At 38.9% G+C, this 21,752-nt stretch overlaps 1 protein-coding gene across 3 annotated transcripts in view; it reads right to left on the bottom strand.

The window, feature by feature from the left end:
* USP33 (ubiquitin specific peptidase 33) overlaps positions 1–21,752 on the bottom strand; it is a 60,773-nt gene that overhangs the window by 6,012 nt on the left and 33,009 nt on the right. Inside the window, exons 14-23 of one of the 3 annotated variants that reach the window (XM_049771468.1) lie at positions 20,656–20,828; positions 20,462–20,532; positions 19,440–19,473; positions 13,211–13,256; positions 12,479–12,659; positions 8,720–8,846; positions 6,807–6,976; positions 5,407–5,488; positions 2,565–2,673; positions 487–589 (exon numbers count right to left, since the gene is read on the bottom strand). In XM_049771468.1, coding sequence (XP_049627425.1) covers positions 487–589; positions 2,565–2,673; positions 5,407–5,488; positions 6,807–6,976; positions 8,720–8,846; positions 12,479–12,659; positions 13,211–13,256; positions 19,440–19,473; positions 20,462–20,532; positions 20,656–20,828 — 1,096 coding nt within the window. Of the gene's footprint in view, positions 1–486; positions 590–2,564; positions 2,674–5,406; positions 5,489–6,806; positions 6,977–8,719; positions 8,847–12,478; positions 12,660–13,210; positions 13,257–19,439; positions 19,474–20,461; positions 20,557–20,655; positions 20,829–21,752 lie in introns of all 3 variants that reach the window. The other 2 variants (XM_049771467.1, XM_049771469.1) reach the window with 2 other exon arrangements.

Consider the following 21,752-nt stretch of genomic DNA (forward strand, 5'->3'; position numbering starts at 1 on the left):
CCTTTCTTTCTTTCTTTCTTGCTCTCTCTCTCTCTCTCTCTCTCTTTCTATCAGTTTTTTAATAATAACATTTATTTTGACTAAAATGGATTACAAATCAGTCACAGTAAAATTTTACGAATATAGTAACATTGAATCAGGGGCATTCCCACACCAGTGTTGTCCTCCCTATCCCTCCCTCCCTCCCCCCACCCCATTCCCAGCATGCATCCCATAAACTCCTCCCCTGCTCCCCGGGGCTGCTAGTATAAGGAGCGATTTCTGAGTGTAAAGCCAGGAGTAACCCCTGAGCGCTACCGGGTGTGACCCAAACCCCCCCCCAATTAAAACAACAGAATATAAACTAGAATTATAAAATCCCTGTAGAAAGGAACCTGTTTCTCTAATTCTTTGGATTCAATCTGAACTGCATATACAGCATAAACAAATGAAATTATTATTTATCAAATAAGCAAAATTGAAATAAGAATTTCAATTTTAAGTTACCTCCATCTTTACCCTTCACAAAATTCTCCCATTCTCTAAACCATTGCATACTGATGCAATAAAAAGTAGCTGGAGAGTCCTCCTCTTGGAATGCTCTGTTGAGCTACAAATTGGGGTGAGGAGAGGAGAAATCAGTTATTTATTGTGTAGCAGACCATACAACCATTCTATTTCAGCACCTGATAAGGGTGATTCTTATACACAAAAACCATGATGTACACTGATGCTGGGTACTTGGTACTAAGCTACAGTCACATCTATTAAAATAAATATGATTCTAAATTATATCAAAAAAAGTAGCAAGTATATACAAAATACATGGCCAGAGTAATAGTAGGGTGTTTGCCAACTCATCCTGATCCCCTGCATCCCTTGAGGTTCCCCATCAGCAGGAATGACCTCTAAGTGCAGAGCCAAGAGCAAACCCGAAAAACAAAATTAAAAAAAAAAAAATCTAGAAGTAAAGATGTTCGAGGCAAAACAATAAATAAGCCCAGCAGTGATTTTCTTGATCTCCACTGCTCCACTACTCAATGGTTGTCTTCGTTCCTTGTATTTATACTTTAATCAAAATACTGGAATAAATTCTGCTAATCAGACACTAATAGATATGGACAATAGTTATTTATGGAATATACTCATGAAATGACTTATATTCAACAAAATTTTGCCTTTGGAAAGCTCATAAAAGCTACATTAAATATATTTCAGTATGCACAGCAAATTTCTCCACTCTTACTAAAAGAATCTTAATTTTCCTTTACACAATGTTTCCCCTTCAATAATAATCTCAGAAAGATAATGTCAGTAAGATTATCAATGAATATGCCTCTCAAGTAACCCAAATTCTATCAAAACTCTCTACTGAAAATTTAGATTAAAACAATTCATTATGGGCCGGGCGGTGGCGCTAAAGGTAAGGTGCCTGCCTTGCCTGCACTAGCCTTGGACGGACCGCGGTTCGATCCCCCGGTGTCCCATATGGTCCCCCAAGCCAGGAGCAACTTCTGAGCACATAGCCAGGAGTAACCCCTGAGCGTTACCGGGTGTGGCCCAAAAACCAAAAAAAAAAAAAAAATTCATTATCCAAAAGGGAGAAAGGGGGATGGAGTGATAGCATAGCAGTAGGGAGATTGCCTTGCACGATGCTGATCCGGCACGAACCCGGGTTCGATCTCCAGCATCTCATATGATCACCCAAACCTGCCAGGACCGATTCCTGAGCACAGAGCCAGGAATAACCTGAGCACTGCCCCAAACAAGAACAACAAAAAAACCAAATCACTGAAGCTATATTATTGACAGTAGCACTTGGCAGGAACTTGCATCTTGTTACCAAGACAAGAACTCTTTGTAGGGACTCTTAGACCCTTTTCATAAAACTGGTTGTTCAGCTCTTCCAAAAATTTATCATTTCAGTGATTTCTTCATCTCAACTAAAAAAATAAAATTATCCCAAATAGGTGAAAACAAAAACTTCAAAATATAATTTAATTGATCTTAACTGCAGTGATCTAAGGTTTTTATTACTGTGCACCCAAAATATTAAAATGAATTACAATTCTTTTTTTAATATATATTTATTTTTTTAATTTTTATTGTGGTCAAAGTGAATTACAATTATTTCACAGAAATATTAAAGTGAATTACAATTCTTACACCTAGAAAGTCTGTTAACAAAATGTAGCTCTGGTAATTGTTAGTTCCTTATCTCTGAGTTAGGTACATGTTGAAGAGTGTCATTATTTTTTCAAAGATAATTGGCGATGATCACTCTGGACAAGAACTGAGGATAAAGTGATATGCATGATAAAATTATATCCTTTCATTAAAAGTATTGCAAACCATAGTGCCTAAAAGGAAAAATGAATGAAAACAGAAAGAGAAAAGTGGCTGCCATAGAGCAGGCTGGCTACATGGGGGCAGGAGGGAATCTGACATCCACCCCTGCTACAATGGTATGCAATGGTGATGAGAGGGATGTTAGAACTTTGTAAACTGAAACTCAACCATCAACAACTATGCAACTGTGTATCTCATGGTGATTCAATGGGGAAAAAATAGTGTCAATTTTTTACCCGAATAAAAATTTCCAATTCAGTTTTTCTTCTTTTTTCAATTTTCTCTAACTCAATTTGGCATGTATGACAAGTGTACAGATGGTTGACAGCTGGTCCTCCTCCATACCTAAAGTTTGAAGAATTAAATAATTATGACAACCTTAAAAAGTTGAAGTTCTAAGAAATTTATCATCAGTGTTTAGTCAATGGCCACAAAATGTCCCTAGTAAAAACTAAATTCATACAGAAAAATTCTCATGCTTCAAGTAATATAATAATGAAATAACAGTTTAAAAAAAATCCTATTACTTGATTTCAATCATCAGTTAATTACTTTATCAGTTTATTTACAGTGTTATTTATATATCAGCTCTCTCTTCTGGCTTATTCTCTTACAAAATGCTCAGAAACAGGTAAATATGAACCCAGAAGCGGCTTTCAATTAGTAGTATACAACATATAAATTATACATAGCCATAGTGTTAGTTAAATTTCATCAAAAGGACCCTTCCCTTAGCCACTCAACTAAGAATTCTTGGAATGAAATATTTTTAATATCTAAGGAAAACAAAGTAAGGTTAAGGAAATTATGAGCAAATACATTAAAAAAAACTTCATAAGGGCCCAGAGAGATAGCACAGCGGCATTTGATGCCTTGCAAGCAGCCAATCCAGGACCAAAGGTGGTTGGTTCGAATCCTGGTGTCCCATATGGTCCCCTGTGCCTGCCAGGAGCTATTTCTGAGCAGAAGCCAGGAGTAATCCTTGAGCATCGCCGGGTGTGGCCCAAAAACCAAACCAAAACAAAACAAAACAAAAAAAAAAACACTTCATAAAATATCATAGTTACGTATTAAGGAAAATGTTACAGATACATTCAGAACATAAAAATTAAAGTATCGGGGCCGGAGAGATAGCATGGAGGTAAGGTGTTTGCCTTTCATGCAGAAGGTCATTGGTTCGAATCCCAGGGTCCCATATGGTCTCCCTTGCTTGCCAGGAGCAATTTCTGAGCATGTAGCCAGGAATAACCCCTGAGCACAGCCGGGTGTGACCCAAAAACCAAAAAAAAAAAAAAAAAAAAAAAAAAATTAAAGTATCTACATCAAAACAAAGACAACAAAGGGATGAGCAAGGGATTAATTAAATAAGGGACAGTTAATAACATGGAAATCATTAAGACGTGGGGCCAGAGAGATAGCATGGAGGTCAGGCATTATGCATTTCATGCAGAAGGTCATTGGTTCGAGTCTCGGCATCCCATATGGTCCCCTGAGCCTGTCAGGAGCGATTTCTGAGCATTGGGCCAGAGAGTAACCCCTGAGCACTGCCGGATGTGACCCAAAACCAAAAAAAAATAAAAAGGAATCATTAAGACTCAAACTATAACAAACTCAGGTGGGGCCAGAGGAGCAATAGCAAAGCAGGTAAGGCATTTGCCTTACACGCAGCCATCTGGAGTTTGGGCCCCAGCATCCCATTTGGTCCCCTTAGCCTACTAGGAGTAATTTTTTTTTTTGGGGGGGGGGTCACACCTGGCAGTGTTCAACGTTCCTGGCTCTGTGCTCAGAAATCACACCTGGCAGGCACAGGGGACCATATAAGATGCCGAGATTCGAACCACCATCCCTTCTGGATCGGCTGGGTGCAAGGCAAACACCGGCCCCACCAGGAGTAATCCCTGACTATCACCAGTTATGGCCCAAAAACAAACAAGCAAAATAACTCCAAAAGGTGCCTGTCAAGATGGCAGGTTTGGACTGGGATGGTAGGAGAGGGAATCTGTGAACAGTGGTGAAGAGTTGACAATGGTGGTGGAACTGGTGCTGGAACACTATGCCTAAAACTTAACTATGAATAACTTTGTAAATATTGGCGTTTTAATTTTGTTGTTGTTATTATTGTAGTTTTGGGGCCACACTGGGCAGTGCTCAGAGATTACTCCTGGTTCTCCACTCAGGACTCAATCCTGGCATGCTCAGGAGAACAATATGGAATACAGGGGATCAAACCTTGGTGGCCATGTGCAAGGTAAACACCCTCTCCACTGTGTTATCGCTCCAGCCCCAGGTGCTTTAATATTTAAAATTGTTTTTCTGGGGCCTGAGCAATAGCACAGCAGTAGGGCATTTGCCTTGCATGCGGCTGACCCAGGACAAACCCTGGCATCCCATATGGTCCCCCCAGCCTGCCAGAAGCTATTTCTGAGTGCAGGGGCAGGGGTAATCCCTGAGCACTGCCAGGTGTGGCCCAAAAACAAAGCAAATAATGTTGTTCTGTCTTTTCATTTGTTTAGTGCTATACCCAGCAATGCTCAGGGGCTAATCCTGGATCGGAATTCAGGAATCACTCTTGAAAAACTCAAGGGTTGACAATATTGGATGCTGTGGATCAATCTTAGGCCAGCTGCATGCAAAGAAAGCGCCCTACCACTGTATTATTCCCGACCCCTAAAAAATTAAAATAAGGGGTTTTGTTTTATTTTGTGTTAGGATCACACCCACCAGTGCTCAGAAATTACACCTTGCTCTGTGTTCAGGGATCACTCCTGGCAGAGCTCAGAGATCATGAGAAGCCACAGATCGAACCCAGGTCAGCCACGTGTAAAGCAGGCACACTACTGCTATACTAGTATAGTGGTCCCTAAAATAAGTTGGGGTTTTGTGCTTGTTTGTTTTTTAATATTCTAAGTATCTAGATTAGGCCCAATTTAGTTGCAATAACTCCTATTCACAGAAGGAAAATAAGAATAGTTTGCCTAAGCAACATAAAACACAAGAATTAAATACAAAAGGATCCAATTCCCTTTTAACCAGTTTCACACAAATGACTTTCACAATACTATAACTTAGAAGACAAACCTGCTATATAGGTTATCCCAGATGTTCTGAGGCAGCATCAAAACCAAGTCTTCTATGTAATTAGCTTTTCGTGGTGGAACACCTAAAAAAAGTTTGGATGAGTCTGTCTCATTCTTTAATTACTTTCATTACTTTCAAAAGTTAAACTAATATTTAACTAATTAATCACTGGCATTTATCAATCATGATTCTTAAAACCACTTTCCTCTTAAAATTAAATATAAATTGATAATTATGTTTCTAAGATATTTCAAGTATTTCCTTGTAGTTATATTCACTAATAACAAATATTGGAGTAAATCAACGATAAGACAATCTTTTGTGATATTTTCACACTTGTATTAAAAACTTACAGAAGATTCCATAATATAGATTCCATAATAGTTTTAAGAGGAGATTCAGAATAGCAAAGACATTTTGTTAGTAGTTTCAGTAGAGAAATGAGAAAAATAAATCCACAGAGAAGTGTCACTGCAAATATTATTAATGGAAGTATCAATTAATAGAGGTTTCACATTAGTTGTTTATCATGGTAACGAACTCTAAAAGTCACTCCTGGCTTGGGGGACCATATGGGACACCAGGGGATCAAACCGAGGTCCATCCTAGGTTATTACGTGCAAGGCAAACACCCTACCCCTACCACCATTACTCCGGCCCCAATGTATTTTTCTATCTTTTATCACTCATTGCTGTGAGGAGCTCCATCTGTTGTTGCAGAAAGATTTTGTGGTGTCAGAAAAGAAACCTAGAGCCTTGTATATGCAAAACATATGCTCTATACTTGGTCCATATCCCAGCCTTTTTAAGTCATGTCTAGAAAATTTAACTATATAAAGGGTTTTCTCATTCTTTTAATTCTGCATATATTTTCATTTATTCATATATTCATTTCAACAAGATATATATGAATCATATCACAGATAAATGCTGAGGATGTGGTTTAGCAGAATTGTACATGCTTTGCATATATGAGTCTTTGAGTTAGATCCTGAGCACTCACCCTTCTCTCAAATAAAAAACCAGATAATATTTAGCTAAATGTATCTCAGCTGAGAAATGACATAAAAGAAGTAAACATCTTGGATCATAAATGGTTGTTTATACATCTGTGTCTAATATTTTAAATTTTGAGGACTGAGTAGTAGTATTCTAATTATAGTGTTCTATATATTTTAGTATTCTATATATATTTTAAGGACAGTATTTAGAAAAGAAATTCAATATATGTCTTTATTGAGAAGCTACAGAATGCCTATAGTCAGAAGAAAAAGAAAACTAGTGAAGTTAGAAGCTAGAAGAGGAAATGTGAAATAAGTAGAAAAGAAAAAGGTTTGGCTTCTTTAATTTGTTAAAAATATAAAACTCCAATGACTACCTCTCATTAAAAAATTTCTTACCTCCATGAATACAGAGAAAATCATTATTTGAAATAGGGCCAGGTTCAGCAAAGGTCTTAAATTTATTTAGCCACTGCCGAGAAATATAAAACTGAAGGAGACTTGGTTCCATCATGTTTAACAAATTTGATATCCTTCGCCTCTCTTTCTGTGCCTCTTCACTGCTCTTTCTATTAAAAATGACACTTTATTAAATTCTACATGCATTTAACTCCATTAGGTTAGTAAAAGAACTTTGTCTTATTAGGCTTATCATACGCATTAATACTCTGAATCTTATTAGGTCTCTCAAATTATTTAGGAAAAATATAATCTACATCACCTCCCACACACCAACACACACACCCCAAGAACATTATACATCCACAGGAGTGATACCTTGTCCTCTTAATTACTAGCATTCACATATAAGTACTGATATACAGTAAGCTTCAAAAGTCTGTCATTAAAATGAATCAATATTGGGGTTTTCTGTTTGTTTTTTTAGAACTATGCCAGTAGTGCTCAGGTCTTACTCCCAAGTCTGTGTTCAGGGATCAATTCCAGGCAATTCCTGGCAAGACCACATGGCGGTATTGAACCTGGTTTGGCTGTGTGCAAAGTAAAGGCCATGCCTGCTGTACTATAGCCCCAACTCCCAAGATCAAACTCTATAGTTCACCTGTTTTCCAGTTTCAGTACTAATCGCTTAATTTTTCATAAGATACCGGAAAATGGGAGCGAGAACTATAGTATACAGGTAGGTCATTTGCCTTGCACATGGCTCACCAGGGCTCAATCTCTGCATCCTAAATGATCCCCTGAATGATAGAAGAAATTACTAAGTGTAAAACCAGGAATAACACCTGAGCATGGCTGAGTGTGGCCTCAAAAAAAAAAAAAAAAAAAAAAGAAGATACTGGAAAATGTCAAGATTTGTTTTTAGAAATACCTTCTTTAGTAGCTCTTTTGAAGAAAAACTGGTATTTAATCTTTTGTTGTTGTTTTGGGGCCACACTGTGTGATTCCCAAGTCTTACTCCTGGGTCTACACTTAGGAATTAGCCCTGACAGTCCTCAGAGGATCACACAAAACACCAAGGTTCGAGCCCAGGTAAGCAGAGTACAAGTCAAGTGCCCAACCCACTGTACTATCATTCTGGCACCAGACCAATCTTTAAAAAAAAAAATTTCTTTACTCTTCAATTTAATGATTTAGCCTTTTCTCTTTTATTTAGGGGGAGGGTGGTATTGTGCCAACACTCAGTGGTGATCAGGGCTTACTCTTGGTTCTACACTTGGAAATCACTCCTGGCTAGCTCAGAGGACTATATTAAGTGCCAAGGATTGAATCTAGGTCAGCTGTTTGCAAGGTAAGTGCTCTATTTACTGTACTACTATCTCTCAAGCCCCAATAATAAAACCTTTTCTAACAAAGGATTATTGTGTATACAACATTTTACTTTTACCCAGTGAAATAGAAGTAAAATAACTTCTAATCTTTACAACAATCTAATTTTATTTACTTACTTTTGTTTTTTAGGTCACACCCAGAACTGCTCAGACGTTATTCTTGGCTCTGTGCTCAGGTAATGTTATTGACAGGGTTCAGAGAACCATATTTGGTGCTCGAAGTTGAACCAGGTAAACAACATGCAGAGCAAGCTCCCTACCTGCTATACTATCTCTCTGGCCCCAGCAGTGCATTTTTAATTTTTTTTTTTTGGTAGATGAGGTAGGACCATACCTGGCAATGCTCAGGGGGACTATATGGGATGCTGGGGATCAAACCTGAGTCAGCCATATGCAAGGCAAAAGCCTTACCCACTATACAATTACTCCAGCCTCCAGCCCTTTATAGTCATATGTCACTAGTAATCCCAAAATGAGATGTTCTTTCCTATTTATCAAAATATTTGTCAGTTACTTCTTTACCTGTAGAAAAGAACATAAGCTTCTGCATTTTGTACAGTGGATTCTGAAACTTCAGTAACACTTTGATCATCAAATTCATACCACAGATTATTTAAATTGTTTCGGCAATAGGCAATATAGTGTCCACCTAAATTCAAGCAGAAAAAAAATTAAATCATTACAGTAAAACAAAATTAATACAATGTGAGTTTGTTTGGTTAGGGGTCACACTTAGCAATACTCAGGGCTTACTCTTGTTGAGGTTGGGGGACCCAATGAAATGCTGGGAACTGAACCCTGGTTGGCCACACACAATCTCTCCAGCATCAAGAAAACTAGATAACAAGAGACTAGGATAAAGCATGATAAAGCAATAAGCTTTGTTCAATTGTTTTTTTCCCCTAGCATATGTCCTTAATACCATCACCGAAGAAAATAAGTATTAAGAAAGAAAAGGTTATTGGCACCACAGACAATGACCTGGATTGGACAAGCTAGTTTGCCTGGAGCCTAGAATTGGTCTTATGTCAGGAAACTTCAGGGGTAGGGTCTCCTTGTATTTAGGCCAACGCTTTTTATTTCCATGTCCCCCATACTTTGGTGGGCCTATGCAAATGATAATTGCCACTCTAACACCGTTTTCACTGTGTTCCTTTGACTCTAAATCTTAAAAAAAAAATCCACTTAAACTTTTGAGGTTAACTTAAACTAATAATACGCATGTGCATGGAAATGTAAAAAACTACTATGTCTTCAAGTTTAAGGAGTTACATAAATTTTATGGCTTTAGATTGCTTTGTGTACCGCTAAGAAATTTTATAATGTACTACAATCTGGGGTCTTGAGGGACAAAGTAATTGTACATGGGTTCTGTTTTATCTTTCTTTGATTGTAAGTTTAAAATTAAGTTATCAGCAGGTGGATTTCTTCTGAGAACTCTATTTTTGGTGATTGTCCTTCCACTGTAACTTTACCTTGTCCTCTTTCTTTGCATCATTGATCACATAATTAAAATTAAAAAAATTAAAATATGAAGAAAAAAATGAAAGAAAAGGTACTATTGTGAATGATTTGTAAACCAATTTGGTCAAAATAAAAATTATTAATATAAAAAAAAAGAAAAGGTAATCTTAAAAAGTCTAGTATTGGGGAACTGGAGCAATAGCACAGTGGTAGGGCATTTGCCTTGCACACAGTTGATCCAGGAAGGACCTGGGTTCGATCCCTGGTATCCCACATGGTCCACCAAGCCAGGAGCAATTTCTGAGTACATAGCCAGGAGTAACCCCTAAGCATTACCAGGTGTGACCCAAAAAAACAAACAAACAAAAAAGTCCAGTATTGGGGGGCCCCCGGAGTGACAGTACAATGGGTAAGGCACAGTGACTTGCACAGTGACTCTGGTTCGATCCCTGGAGTCCCATATGCTCCCTTGTGCCCACCAGAAATGATTCCTGAGTACAGAACCAGGAGTAATCCCTGAGCACCACCAAGTGTGGCCCAAAAACAAAACAAAAAGAAAAAGTCCAGGAGGCTGGAGCAATAGCACAACAGTAGGGCATTTGCCTTGCATGCTGCCAACCCAGGTTCAATCTCCAGCATCCCATATGGTTCCCTGAGCCTGCCAGAAATAATTCCTGAATGCAGAGGCAGGAATAACCCCCAGAGTGTCACTGGATGTGGCCCAAAAACAAAAAGTTCAGTATTAGGCCAGACTACTGTGGATAGCGCTCTTACCTTGTATGCCTGGAATATCACCGGGTGAAGCCCAAAAACAAAAAATAGTCCAATATTGGAGCTGGAGAGAGAATAGCAGATACAAGACTAGGATACATGTCTTGCATGCATATGCTTGCCTTTCACGTAATCAACCCACGTTTAATTTCCAACGTTGCTTATGGTCCACTGAGTATTACCAGGAGTGATCTCTGAGCACAAAGCCAAGAGTAACTATTGAGCACAGCCAGGTATGGAACCAAAGCAAACAAATTAAAATCAGCAACATAAAAAAAAAAAAAATCCAGTATCAGGGCTGGAGTGATAGCACAGCAGGTAGGGTGTTTGCATTGCACATTGCTGACCCAAGTTTGATCCCCAGAATCCCATATGGTCCCGAGACTGCTATGAGAGATTTCTGTGCACAGAGCTAGGAATAACCCCTAAGCATCACCAGTGTGACCCAAAAACCAAATAAACAGTGTTAAATAAAAGAGAATCCCTTATTAGTTAACTCAGCCTTGGCAAGCCGAGGCTCGAGAGCCACCTGTGGCTCTTTACACTTTTTAATTCGGCTCTTCTGTGTGCTGGGCAGCTGCTCCAGGAGTCAGAACTCTACTCCTAGCCTGTCAGTGCATGCCCTATGTGGTTCTCAAATTAAATTTCAATCATGGTTTTGGCGAGATTTGGCTCAGTTGAAAAAAAAAGGTTGCCCACCACTGAGTTAACTATATACAAAATATAATTTTCAATATTTCAAACTTCAAAGTAAAATCATTCAGTTATCTAAATGTATTTGACTAGTATTTAATAACCGAAGTAAAATCAAAACAATAGACAATATTTTATATTTTTCCTTTAGCTAACCAGACCCTATTAAAGAGATTAATTCAAATCTTCGTTTATTTTTGGTTTTTGGGTCACACCCGGCAGCATTTGGAGTTACTCCTGGCTCTACGCACAGAAATCACTCCTGGCAAGCTCGGGGGACCATATGGGATGCCGGGATTCGAACCACCTACCTTCTGTATGCAAGCAAACGCCTTACCTCCATGCTATCTCTCCGGCCCCCATATGAGTTTTTTTTAACCCTGGCAAGGCTCAGGGTTTACTCTTGGCTCTGCATTCAGAGATTACCTTGGCAGGCTCAAGCACCAGCTTGGAAGCAAACCTAGTTCACCACTGCACCCTCCATCATCTGTACTATTTTGCTCTAGCTCAGTGTATGTGTATGATTTTACATGCATTTTACAATAAATAACAGAGGCAATTACTTTTTACATTTTTTTGCTTTTGTTTTTATGTCACACCTGGGATTATTTCTAGCTCTGTGCTCACAATCACTCCTGGTGGTGTTTGCGGGGTCATATGGAATGCTGTGGACGGAATCCAGGTTGACTGCGTAAAAGTCAAGAGTCTTACCCACTGTAGTACGCTCTAGACCTTACTTTTTCAATTAAAATTGGCCAGTTTCATTCTTTTGATTAGCCCACCAAAGTCAAGCAAGGTGAGAGTTATCTGGACCCTGCTGGACCACGGAACCCTATGGACTTATTAATCTTCTCTGTTTGGGGCTAACTCAGAACATAAGGGCAAATGGCTGATTAATATTTAGACAAGTGAACTCTTTGTAGAGAGCATCTTTCTCACTAATTCCATACATCCCCGGCCTTTTAGTTCAAGTATATTTAGGTTCCTTCTCCTCTGATGTTCAGTGAGTGAGCATCTTACTGACATGACTGCCAAGTTCAGCAAAGTGGGTAAGAAATGCAGCACTGCCCTCCAGAGTTCCCTCATCCTATGCTGCCCCTTGACCTTATTATTTTTTTAAATTAAGAACAAATGTCAGGGCTGGAGAGATAGCATGGAGGTAAGGCGTTTGCTTTGCATGCAGAAGGTCGGTGGTTCAAATCCCAGTATCCCATATGGTCCCCCGTGCCTGCCAGGAGCGATTTCTGAGCATAGAGCCAGGAGTAACCCCTGAGTACTGCCGGGTGTGACCCAAAAACAAAACAAAAACAAAAACAAAAACAAAAAAACAAATGTCAAATTTTGTATACTTACTACTTGCAGTTCCATGATGACAAATCACTGACAAAAGATCATAAGTAACAATCTGAGCTGGACTATCTTTAGCAAGAAATGGCTGGAGATCCAAACCCTCCAGTGGAAATGAAACATGGGTACTGATTTTGGTGGAAAACATCAATTCATGTCTGAATCTTTTAAGGTGGATGCATAAAATCTAAAAGAAAACAAACCTCAAACCTTAATTTCTCATTAGAAAGATGTAAAGTATTCCAAATAGTGAAATTTTATACAATTAGATGTTTATAAGCAGGAAGTCAAGGTAAATAAAATAAAATAATTACTACATTCTTCATATGCTAAAAGTTCCAAAGATGTTAAAACATTGATACAAGAAAACAAGACACTTTCTTTAAAGAAAAAAGAAAAAGAACTCTGCTACTGCCTTTTCTAATTTTACTTGCTAGATTCCATGTCTTATAAAACTATTCCACTTAGCTTTACTGATAGGGCATTTACTTGGTACATAACTAAATTTTTAATACATTAATCAAAGTTTATAATAGCAATATAATTATAGTTCTTTAATCATGCTAAGATATTGTCTACAGGGGCCAGAGAGATAGCACAGTGGTGCTGCCGACCCAAGAGGGACCCATATGGTCCCCCAGCCTGCCAGAAGCATTAATTGATAAATAAAGTGTAAAAAAATTTAAAACACAAAAGAAATTGACAATCTTACCACATAGCTAAATTATAATGTCATACCTCAGGAAATTTTTGTACTTTACAAAACTTTACTCCATTCCTCAACCTAAAGGGAGAAAAGAAAAAATGAAATTAATAAAACTTACTTTCCATATGAATCTAAAAACATTTTAGCATTTTGTTTTGTTTTGGGGCCATACCCAGCAATGTTCAGGTGTTACTACTTCAGAAATTACTCCTAGCAGGCTCAGGGGACCATATAGGATACCAGAGATCAAACCTGACTTGGCTGCATGCAAAGCAAACTCCCTATCTTCAGTGCTATAGCTCCAGCCCCTCAGTATTTTTTAAGTATATAGCCAAATCTTTCTAAGATTTTGGGGGGGGGGGGGGCCAAGCGGTGATGCTAGAGGTAAGGTGCCTGCGCTAGCCTAGGACGGACCGCGGTTCGATCCCCCGGCATCCCATAGGGTCCCCCAAGCCAGGAGCAACTTCTGAGCACATAGCCAGGAGTAACCCCTGAGCGTCACCGGGTGTGGCCCAAAATAAAAGTTGTTTTTTTTTAATTTTGGGTGAGGGGTGTGTGTGTCAGCCACACCCAGCAGCACTGAGGTTATACTCCTGGCTCTGCACTCAGAATTCCTTCTGGCAGGCTCTAGGGACCATATGGAATGCAGGGGATTGAACCTAGGTCAGTTGAGTCAGCCTTATGCAAGGCAAACGCCCTACCAGCTGTGCTATCGCTCTGGCCCTTTTTTTTTTTTTTTTTTTTTAAGATTTTAAGTTAATTCTGGCAGTGCTTCAGATTTATTTCTGGTATACATGGGGCCATAGATGAGGTGCCAGAGACTGAAAGCAGATCAGCAATGTGCCAGAGACAAGTGTCTTACCAACTATACTATTGCTCCAGCCCCTCACCCAATTTTTTAAAACTGTAGAAAGGCTAAAAATACTACTGAATTATATGTAATCCATTTATAAGTGCATAATAACAGTGAAGTAATTTACTATACAGAAAAATTCTTACAGGTATAAGATATATTTAAGAATAAGTATGATTCAAAAGAAAAAAGAAGTATGATTCTTTGATAAACTACTTTTTTGCTTTTGGGGCACTTCTGGTGGTGCTCAGGAAATTGCTGTTCTGGGAATTGATTCCAAGCCTCTGGAATGCAAAGCATGTGCCCAGCCAATTGAGCTATTTCTCCAGCCTTAATAAAAGTTGCTTTTAATAATATAATCTTAAAATAATACTTTTTTAATTTTATAATTTTGAACAAAAGTGCTACTGTCTACTGCTTTCTATGCCTTTGACACACTCAAGTATTAAATAAACAGTAAAATTATTTTTTAAAAAAATCACAATTTTAAAGAACTGTTTACATGAACAAATTACAATTTTAGGGGCCGGAGAGAGAGAGCATGGAGGCAGGGCATTTGCCTTGCATGCAGAAGGACAGTGGTTCGAATCCCAGCATCCCATATGGTTCCCTGAGCCTGCTAGGAGCAATTTCTGAGCATAGAGCCAGGAGTAACCCCTGAATGCTGCCTGATGTGACCCAAAAACCAAAACCAAATCAATTACAATTTTAATTATTTTTTTTTGTTTTTGTTATAATGTCCACATCCAGCAGTGCTCTGGGGAGCATACAGTACAGAAGACTGAATCCAGAGTCTTACAGGCAAGTAATGTTTTCTACCACAAGTACATTCCCAGCCTTACAACTTTTATTTTTTTACAACTTTTAAATGTGGAAACATGTAATCTGAGATAAAGGATTGTTATTGGTAGTAACAACAATTCATTTTAGGATCTGAGAGTAAGTGCAAGGTTCTTTTCCATATTCACTATTATCTTTTTCTACTCAGCGTTGCTCTTCTTTTTTTTTTTTTTTTTTTTGGTTTTTGGTTTTTGGGCCACACCCGTTTGATGCTCAGGGGTTACTCCTGGCTATGTGCTCAGAAGTCACTCCTGGCTTGGGGGGACCATATGGGACGCCGGGAGATTGAACCGAGGTCCGTCCTAGGCTAGCACTTGCAAGGCAGACACCTTACCTCTAGCGCCACCTTCCCGGCCCCTCAGCGATGCTTTTCAAGGACAGATTCTCTCCTAAACCCACCTCCATCTTCAGCTATGGTTGCAAATAACAAAGATAATAGTCTTCAATGTACTAGAGGTGTATTTTTTTCCTATAAAGTGTAAAAGGCTTTTAGCCTTATTAATCAAGCAATATGGCATTCCTTTTTGCCATTTGAAAACAAAAAGATAGAGACCGGAGATCAGTATAGTGGGCAAGGTGCTTGCCTTGCACATGGCTGACGGAGTTAGCTCAAAGATTAGAGAACATACTTCACATACAGGAGTCTCAGGCTTGATCCCTCACACTGCATGGTCCTCAGATCAGAAATGAGAGCAACCTTTGAGCATATTTCTAGGAGTAGCCCCAAGCACTACTGGATGTTGTCCAAAAACATAACAAAGTTGGCTTCAGTTGTTCAGTTCTTTTCATTTTTCTAATTTACAACCAAGAAGCCATAAACACCTAAACTTATTACAAGATAAAATAAAGCAACTAAGGGCCAGAAAGATAACATATGGGTTAAGTCTTGCACCCAGCCAATTCTGGTTAGATCCTTGCACCACATACGGTCTCCCGGACACTGAATTCTCCTGCAATGCCAGGAGTGATCCCTGAGCACAGAACCAGGAGCAGACCCTGAGTACTGCTGGATCTGACCCTAAAATCAAACATGTAACAAATAAAACAAAAAAGGCAACAAATGGTAAAAATAAATAAATTTACCCAGACCTAAAAATTATATAATTTTATAGCCACTTCCACTTTCTAAATATATCATGTTATGAAGACTATTGCCTTTTATTTATTTATTTATTTATTTATTTGGGGGGTGCACACCAGTGACACTCAAGGGTTACTCCTAGTTCTGCACTCAGAAATTGCTCCTGGCTTGGGGGACCAGATGGGACACCAAGGATCGAACCCAGGTCCATTCTAGGTCAGCCATGTGCAAGGTAAAACCCCTACTGCTGTGCTATCGCTCCAGCTCCTATTATTGCCTTATTAATGACAAAACAACCAGTGTAATGAAAATATTTCATTTCCTAGTATATCTTCTATTATATATTTGGTAATTTCAAAAAAAAAAAAAAAAACAGCTATTTTACAGATGGCTAAAAAGCACATGAAAAAATGTTCCACAGGACTGGAGTGACAACACAGCAGTAGGCATTTGCCATACAAGTGGCTGATCCAAAGGGACGCTGGTTCGATCCCCGGCATCCTGAAAGGTCCTCCAAGCCAGGAGCAATTCTGAGTAGAGAGTGAGGAGTAACCCTAGTGCCGCTGGATGTGGCAACAAAAATTTTTTTAGAAAGTTGCACAGGGGGCCCGGAGAGATAGCACAGCGGTGTTTGCCTTGCAAGCAGCCGATCCAGACCTAAGGTGGTTGGTTCGAATCCCGATGTCCCATATGGTCCCCCGTGCCTACCAGGAGCTATTTCTGAGCAGACAGCCAGGAGTAACCCCTGAGCACCGCCAGGTGTGGCCCAAAAACCAAAAAAAAAAAAAAAAAAAGTTGCACAGGAAAAAAAAAATTTGCACAGATGTAAAATCACCCCCCACGCCTTATTTCCATGAACAGGTGAAGGAGTCTGAATCAGGGTGGCATAAGAAATAATCCAGACCAGGCTGAGAGTGAAACCATGTGGTGCTCACTGCCTTCCAATACAGAGTACAGAGATAACTAACCCCTGGGTAGGGCAGTAAACCCACCCAGGTTTACAAATAAGGCAATCTTTGTTTTGGGTGAAACCAAGTTGTAAACAGACAGATACAAAGAAACCAGGGATAAACTTTGTTTTAGGTAAAATAAGGTGTAACCCAACACACAGGGGGTTATTATGGGGCCAGAGCAATAGCACAGAGGTAGGGTGTTTGCCTTGCAAACTGACCTAGGACAGACTTAGGTTCAATCCTGGTGTTCCATACATTTCCCCAGAGCCAGGAGTGATTTCTTAGTGCATAGCCAGGAGTAACCCCTGAGCATCACCAGATATGGCCCAAAAAACAAAAACAAAAAACAAAACAAAACAAAGAAAAAGAACAAATGTTCCACATCACTAATCATCAAGGATATACAAATCAAAACAACAATGAAGTACCATCTCATACCACAAAGATAGTTAAAAATCACAAAGAACAAGAACAACCAGTGCTGGCAGGGATGTGGGGGAAAAGGAACTCTCATTCACTGCTATTGGGAATGCCGTCTAGTCCAGCCTTTATGGAAAACAATATGAATATGCCTCAAAAAAAAAACTGGAAATTGAGCTCCCATATGATCCAGCTATTCCACTCCTAGGAATATACCTTAGGAACACAAAAATACAATACAAAAATCCCTTCCTCATACCTATATTCATTGCAGCGTTATTTACAATAGCCAGACTCTGGAAACAACCAAGATGCCCTTCAACAGATGAATAGCTAAAGAAATTGTGGTACATATACACAATGGAATATTATGCAGCCACCAGGAAAGATGAAGTTACGAAATTTTCCTATACATGAATGTACATGCAATTATGATGAGTGAAATAAGTCAGAAGGAGAGAGATAGACACAGAATAGTCTCACTCATCTACGGGTTTTAAGAAGAATTAAAGACATTACTGTAATAAGGCCCAGAGACAATAGAGTTAAGGGCTTGGAAGGGCCAGAAGGACTGGCTCATAATTTGAAGCTCACCACAAAGAGTAGAGAACACTGTTAGGGAAATAACTACACTGACAACTAGTATGACCAAGTTAAAGAATGAGAGAAGTGGAATGCCTGTTGCAAATAACAGGCAGGGGTGGGAAAGGGAGGGGGGACATTGGTGGTGGGAATGTTGCATTGGTGAAGGGAGGTACTCTGTTTATGACTGAAACCCAACTACAAACATGCTTGTAATCATGGTGTTTAAATAAAGATTAAAAAAAAAACAACCAGTGCTGGTAGGGATGTGGAAAGAAAGGAACTCTTATTCACTGCTGGTGGGAATGCTGTCTAGTTCAGCCTTTTTGGAAAAAGATACAGATATGCCTCAAAAAACTGGAAATTGAGCTCCCATATGATCCAGCAATACCAGTCCTAGGGATATACCTTAGGAACACAAAAACACAATGCAAAAAAGCCCTCTGTACGCCTACTGTTTACTGCAGCACTATTTACAATAGCCAGAATCTGGAAACAATCCAGGTGCCAGACAAGTGGCTAAAGAAACTCTGTTATCTTTACACAATGGAATACTAAGCAGCTGTTAGGAAAATGAAGTCATGAAATTTTTCTAAACATGGATGTACATGAAACTATTATGCTGAGTAAAATAAGTCAGAGAGTGCTTAAATAAACAAAAAATTTAATTGCTATTTTTATATCTAAAAATAAATCTCTTTTTTTTTTTTTTGGTTTTTCGGCCACACCCATTTGATGCTCAGGGATTACTCCTGGCTAAGCACTCAGAAATTGCCCCCCTGGCTTGGGGAAACCATATGGGACACCAGGGGATGGAACCACGGTCTTTCCTTGACTAGCGCTTGCGAGGCAGACACCTTACCTCTAGTGCCACCTCACCAGCCCCTCAAAATAAATTTTCATTTAAGTTAAGCCTGTAAAACTAAATAAATTTTCCTTTTTTTTTTTTTTTTTTTTTGGTTTTTGATTTTTGGGTCACACCTGGCAGCGCTCAGGGGTTACTCCTGGCTCTATGCTCAGAAATTGCTCCTGGCAGGCTCAGGGAACCATATGGGATGCCAGGATTCGAACCACCGACCTTCTACATGCAAGGCAAACACCTTACCTCCATGCTATCTCTCCGGCTCCAAATTTTCTATTCTTTATCATTCCAAAGTCAAGGTGGAGCCCAACCCCAACCAAAACTGTTAAATTTTTACTTAAAAGTGACCCTATAACAACCAGCTAAGTAACTCTAAAACAATTTTCTTCTCAACAAAGAAGAAAATTGAGAGATGGAGTGATAGTATAGTGAGTAATGCATTTGCTTTGCATGCAGCTGACCCAGGTTCAACCTGGAACATTCAATTTGGTCCCCCAAATCTGCCAGATGATTCCTCAGCACAGAGCCAGGAGTAACCCCTGACCATTGCTGAGTGTAACCCCCCAAAAAGAACAAAAATTAATTCCACACTCTATTCAAGTAGTTAAGACAGACATACCATTTAAAATATAAAGTATGCAAGCAAAATAGCACTGTCAGCATAACTTACTTTTTGCATTTCTCACAACTGTACATATTGTCACCTGAAAACAGAAAAGATCAGTCATTTCTTCTTTATTCTTTTGTTCTTGTGATGCTGGGGAGCAAACCCAGGTAAGACCTCACACATGCAAGGCTATAAATCTCCTACTAAGCTACAGCCCTGGCCCAGTTCTGGTCATTCATGACTAATTAAAAGCAAGCTGTTCTCTTTTGCTTCTGCAATGTGTGTAACAAAAGGTATTACTTAAGTTCCCAGTCAAGGGTTAGTTAATGATATTTACCTTTCCCTTCTTCTACCTTTCTTTTAACTTTGAAGATCTATCACAAACAAAACACCTTTCCATTTATTCAACAAGTCATATATTCAAGCAATATGCTAGATACACAAAGACAGTTAAGGATTATAATAATATCATAATAACATGGTTTAAAACCTAGTCTAGATACATTTATATGGGCTTACTTTCTTTTTCTTTGAATCCCCAGAGTAGTTTTACCTGACATTACCATATACCACAGGAATTTATACACATTATTTTTTGTTTGGGGGCCATACCAAACAGTACTCAGAGATCACTCCTGACAAGCTCAGTGGGTCATCTGTGGTGCTGGAAAATGAACCTAACTCACTTGTGTGCCAGGAAACAATTTATTTGACATTATCTCTAATATATGTTACATTAAGGTATGATTTGTGATACTTATTTCTTTTTTTTTGTTTGTTTTTGGGCCACACACCCGGCGATGCTCAGGGGTTACTCCTGGCTGTCTGCTCAGAAATAGCTCCTGGCAGGCAAGGGGGACCATATGGGACACCGGGATTCGAACCAACCACCTTTGGTCCTGATCGGCTGCTTGCAAGGCAAACGCCGCTGTGCTATCTCTCCGGGCCCGATACTTATTTCTTAATTGCTATGTCCATTATAAAACTATGGTATCTACTGGCATTATGTCAATACATAAAAGTCCCACTGATATTTAAAATCACCCACAATAAATTAGTCATAAATGAACTTAATTATTTCTTACCTTTCAGCTCATCTCTGGCGAAGAAAGCAGCAAGACAATCTTGCAAGGTTACTATTGGACCCCAAAACCAGCTAGGGACACATGAGACAACAAACCTGAAACATTATTGACAGAAAAAAAAAGAAAATGTTCTGCCACTATAGCAGAAACTGCAATTTTAGTAATCAATCAATAGTAAGAAAATGCATACCTACCTTTTCACATATTCCATGAAAAAAGCTATCCAGCCTTGTGGAGCATACGCCTCTCCACATGATCCTGCTTTTACTATAGAAGTTGGATGACTTGATGAATGCAGTTTAGCAAGGTCTTCCTTGCCAGGGATTGGCAAGGACAAATCTTGAAAGGTCTCCAGGGTTACAGATACCTAAAATTGTTTAGTGTTTTAAAAATGAGAAGAAAATAATCCAGCACAAACATTCATGAGGATAGATTTTAGACTGTGAAGAATAAAACAAATTATTTTAAGGAGCAAAAACAAAAATGAACTGGTCTTCCAGTAATAACAACAAAAATAATTCTGTACCAGAAGCTGTTCTCTCCATAAATATTCTTTAGTTTGCTTTTTCGCCATGTTCAAGACAAGTCTCCTACCAACTCTACAAGCTTTCTGGCCCCTCTTCTACTTTTAATCTTCACATAAGCCTACAACTACCATTATTACTCAAGGCACTGTGACAAAGTACACAATATTTCAGCATTGTAGCTTTAGATCGCAAATTCGTTTTGTTTTGGGACCACACCTCAAAACAGTATGAAAATTTATTTCGGGAACCATATTGTTAAATGAAAATTTATTTAGAGATATAAAATAGCAATAAAAATTTATTTAGGCATTGTAATCACAAAAGTTACTCATGGCTCTACACTCAAGGATCTTTACTGTAGGGCTCATTGGAACCATAGGTGATGCCGGAAGAGAAATTGGGTCAGACACCTCTGCAAAGCATACACCCTACTTGCTGTCCAGTTCCTAGGTCAATTTTTTTTCTGAGGAGTGAAAAGAGAAGGGGTTGGGCCACACCTGGTGGTGCACAGGGCTTACTCCTGGCTCTGAGCTCAGAAATCACTCCTGGCAGGCTAGGGCATCATATGGGATGCCTGGGATCAAACCTGGGTTGGCCACTGCAAGGCAAATGCTTTCACACTATACTATCACTCCAGCCATCAGATTCAAATTATTTTAACACTGTTGCACTTATGTTTAAAAATAACTGGCTAAGAGTTTTTAAAATGACATAAAACCTAGCATATAATATTTTCAATAACTAAAAAAAAAAATAATTTGTTT

This window comes from Suncus etruscus, chromosome 4 (assembly GCF_024139225.1).
Source record: "Suncus etruscus isolate mSunEtr1 chromosome 4, mSunEtr1.pri.cur, whole genome shotgun sequence".
NCBI lineage: Eukaryota > Metazoa > Chordata > Mammalia > Eulipotyphla > Soricidae > Suncus > Suncus etruscus.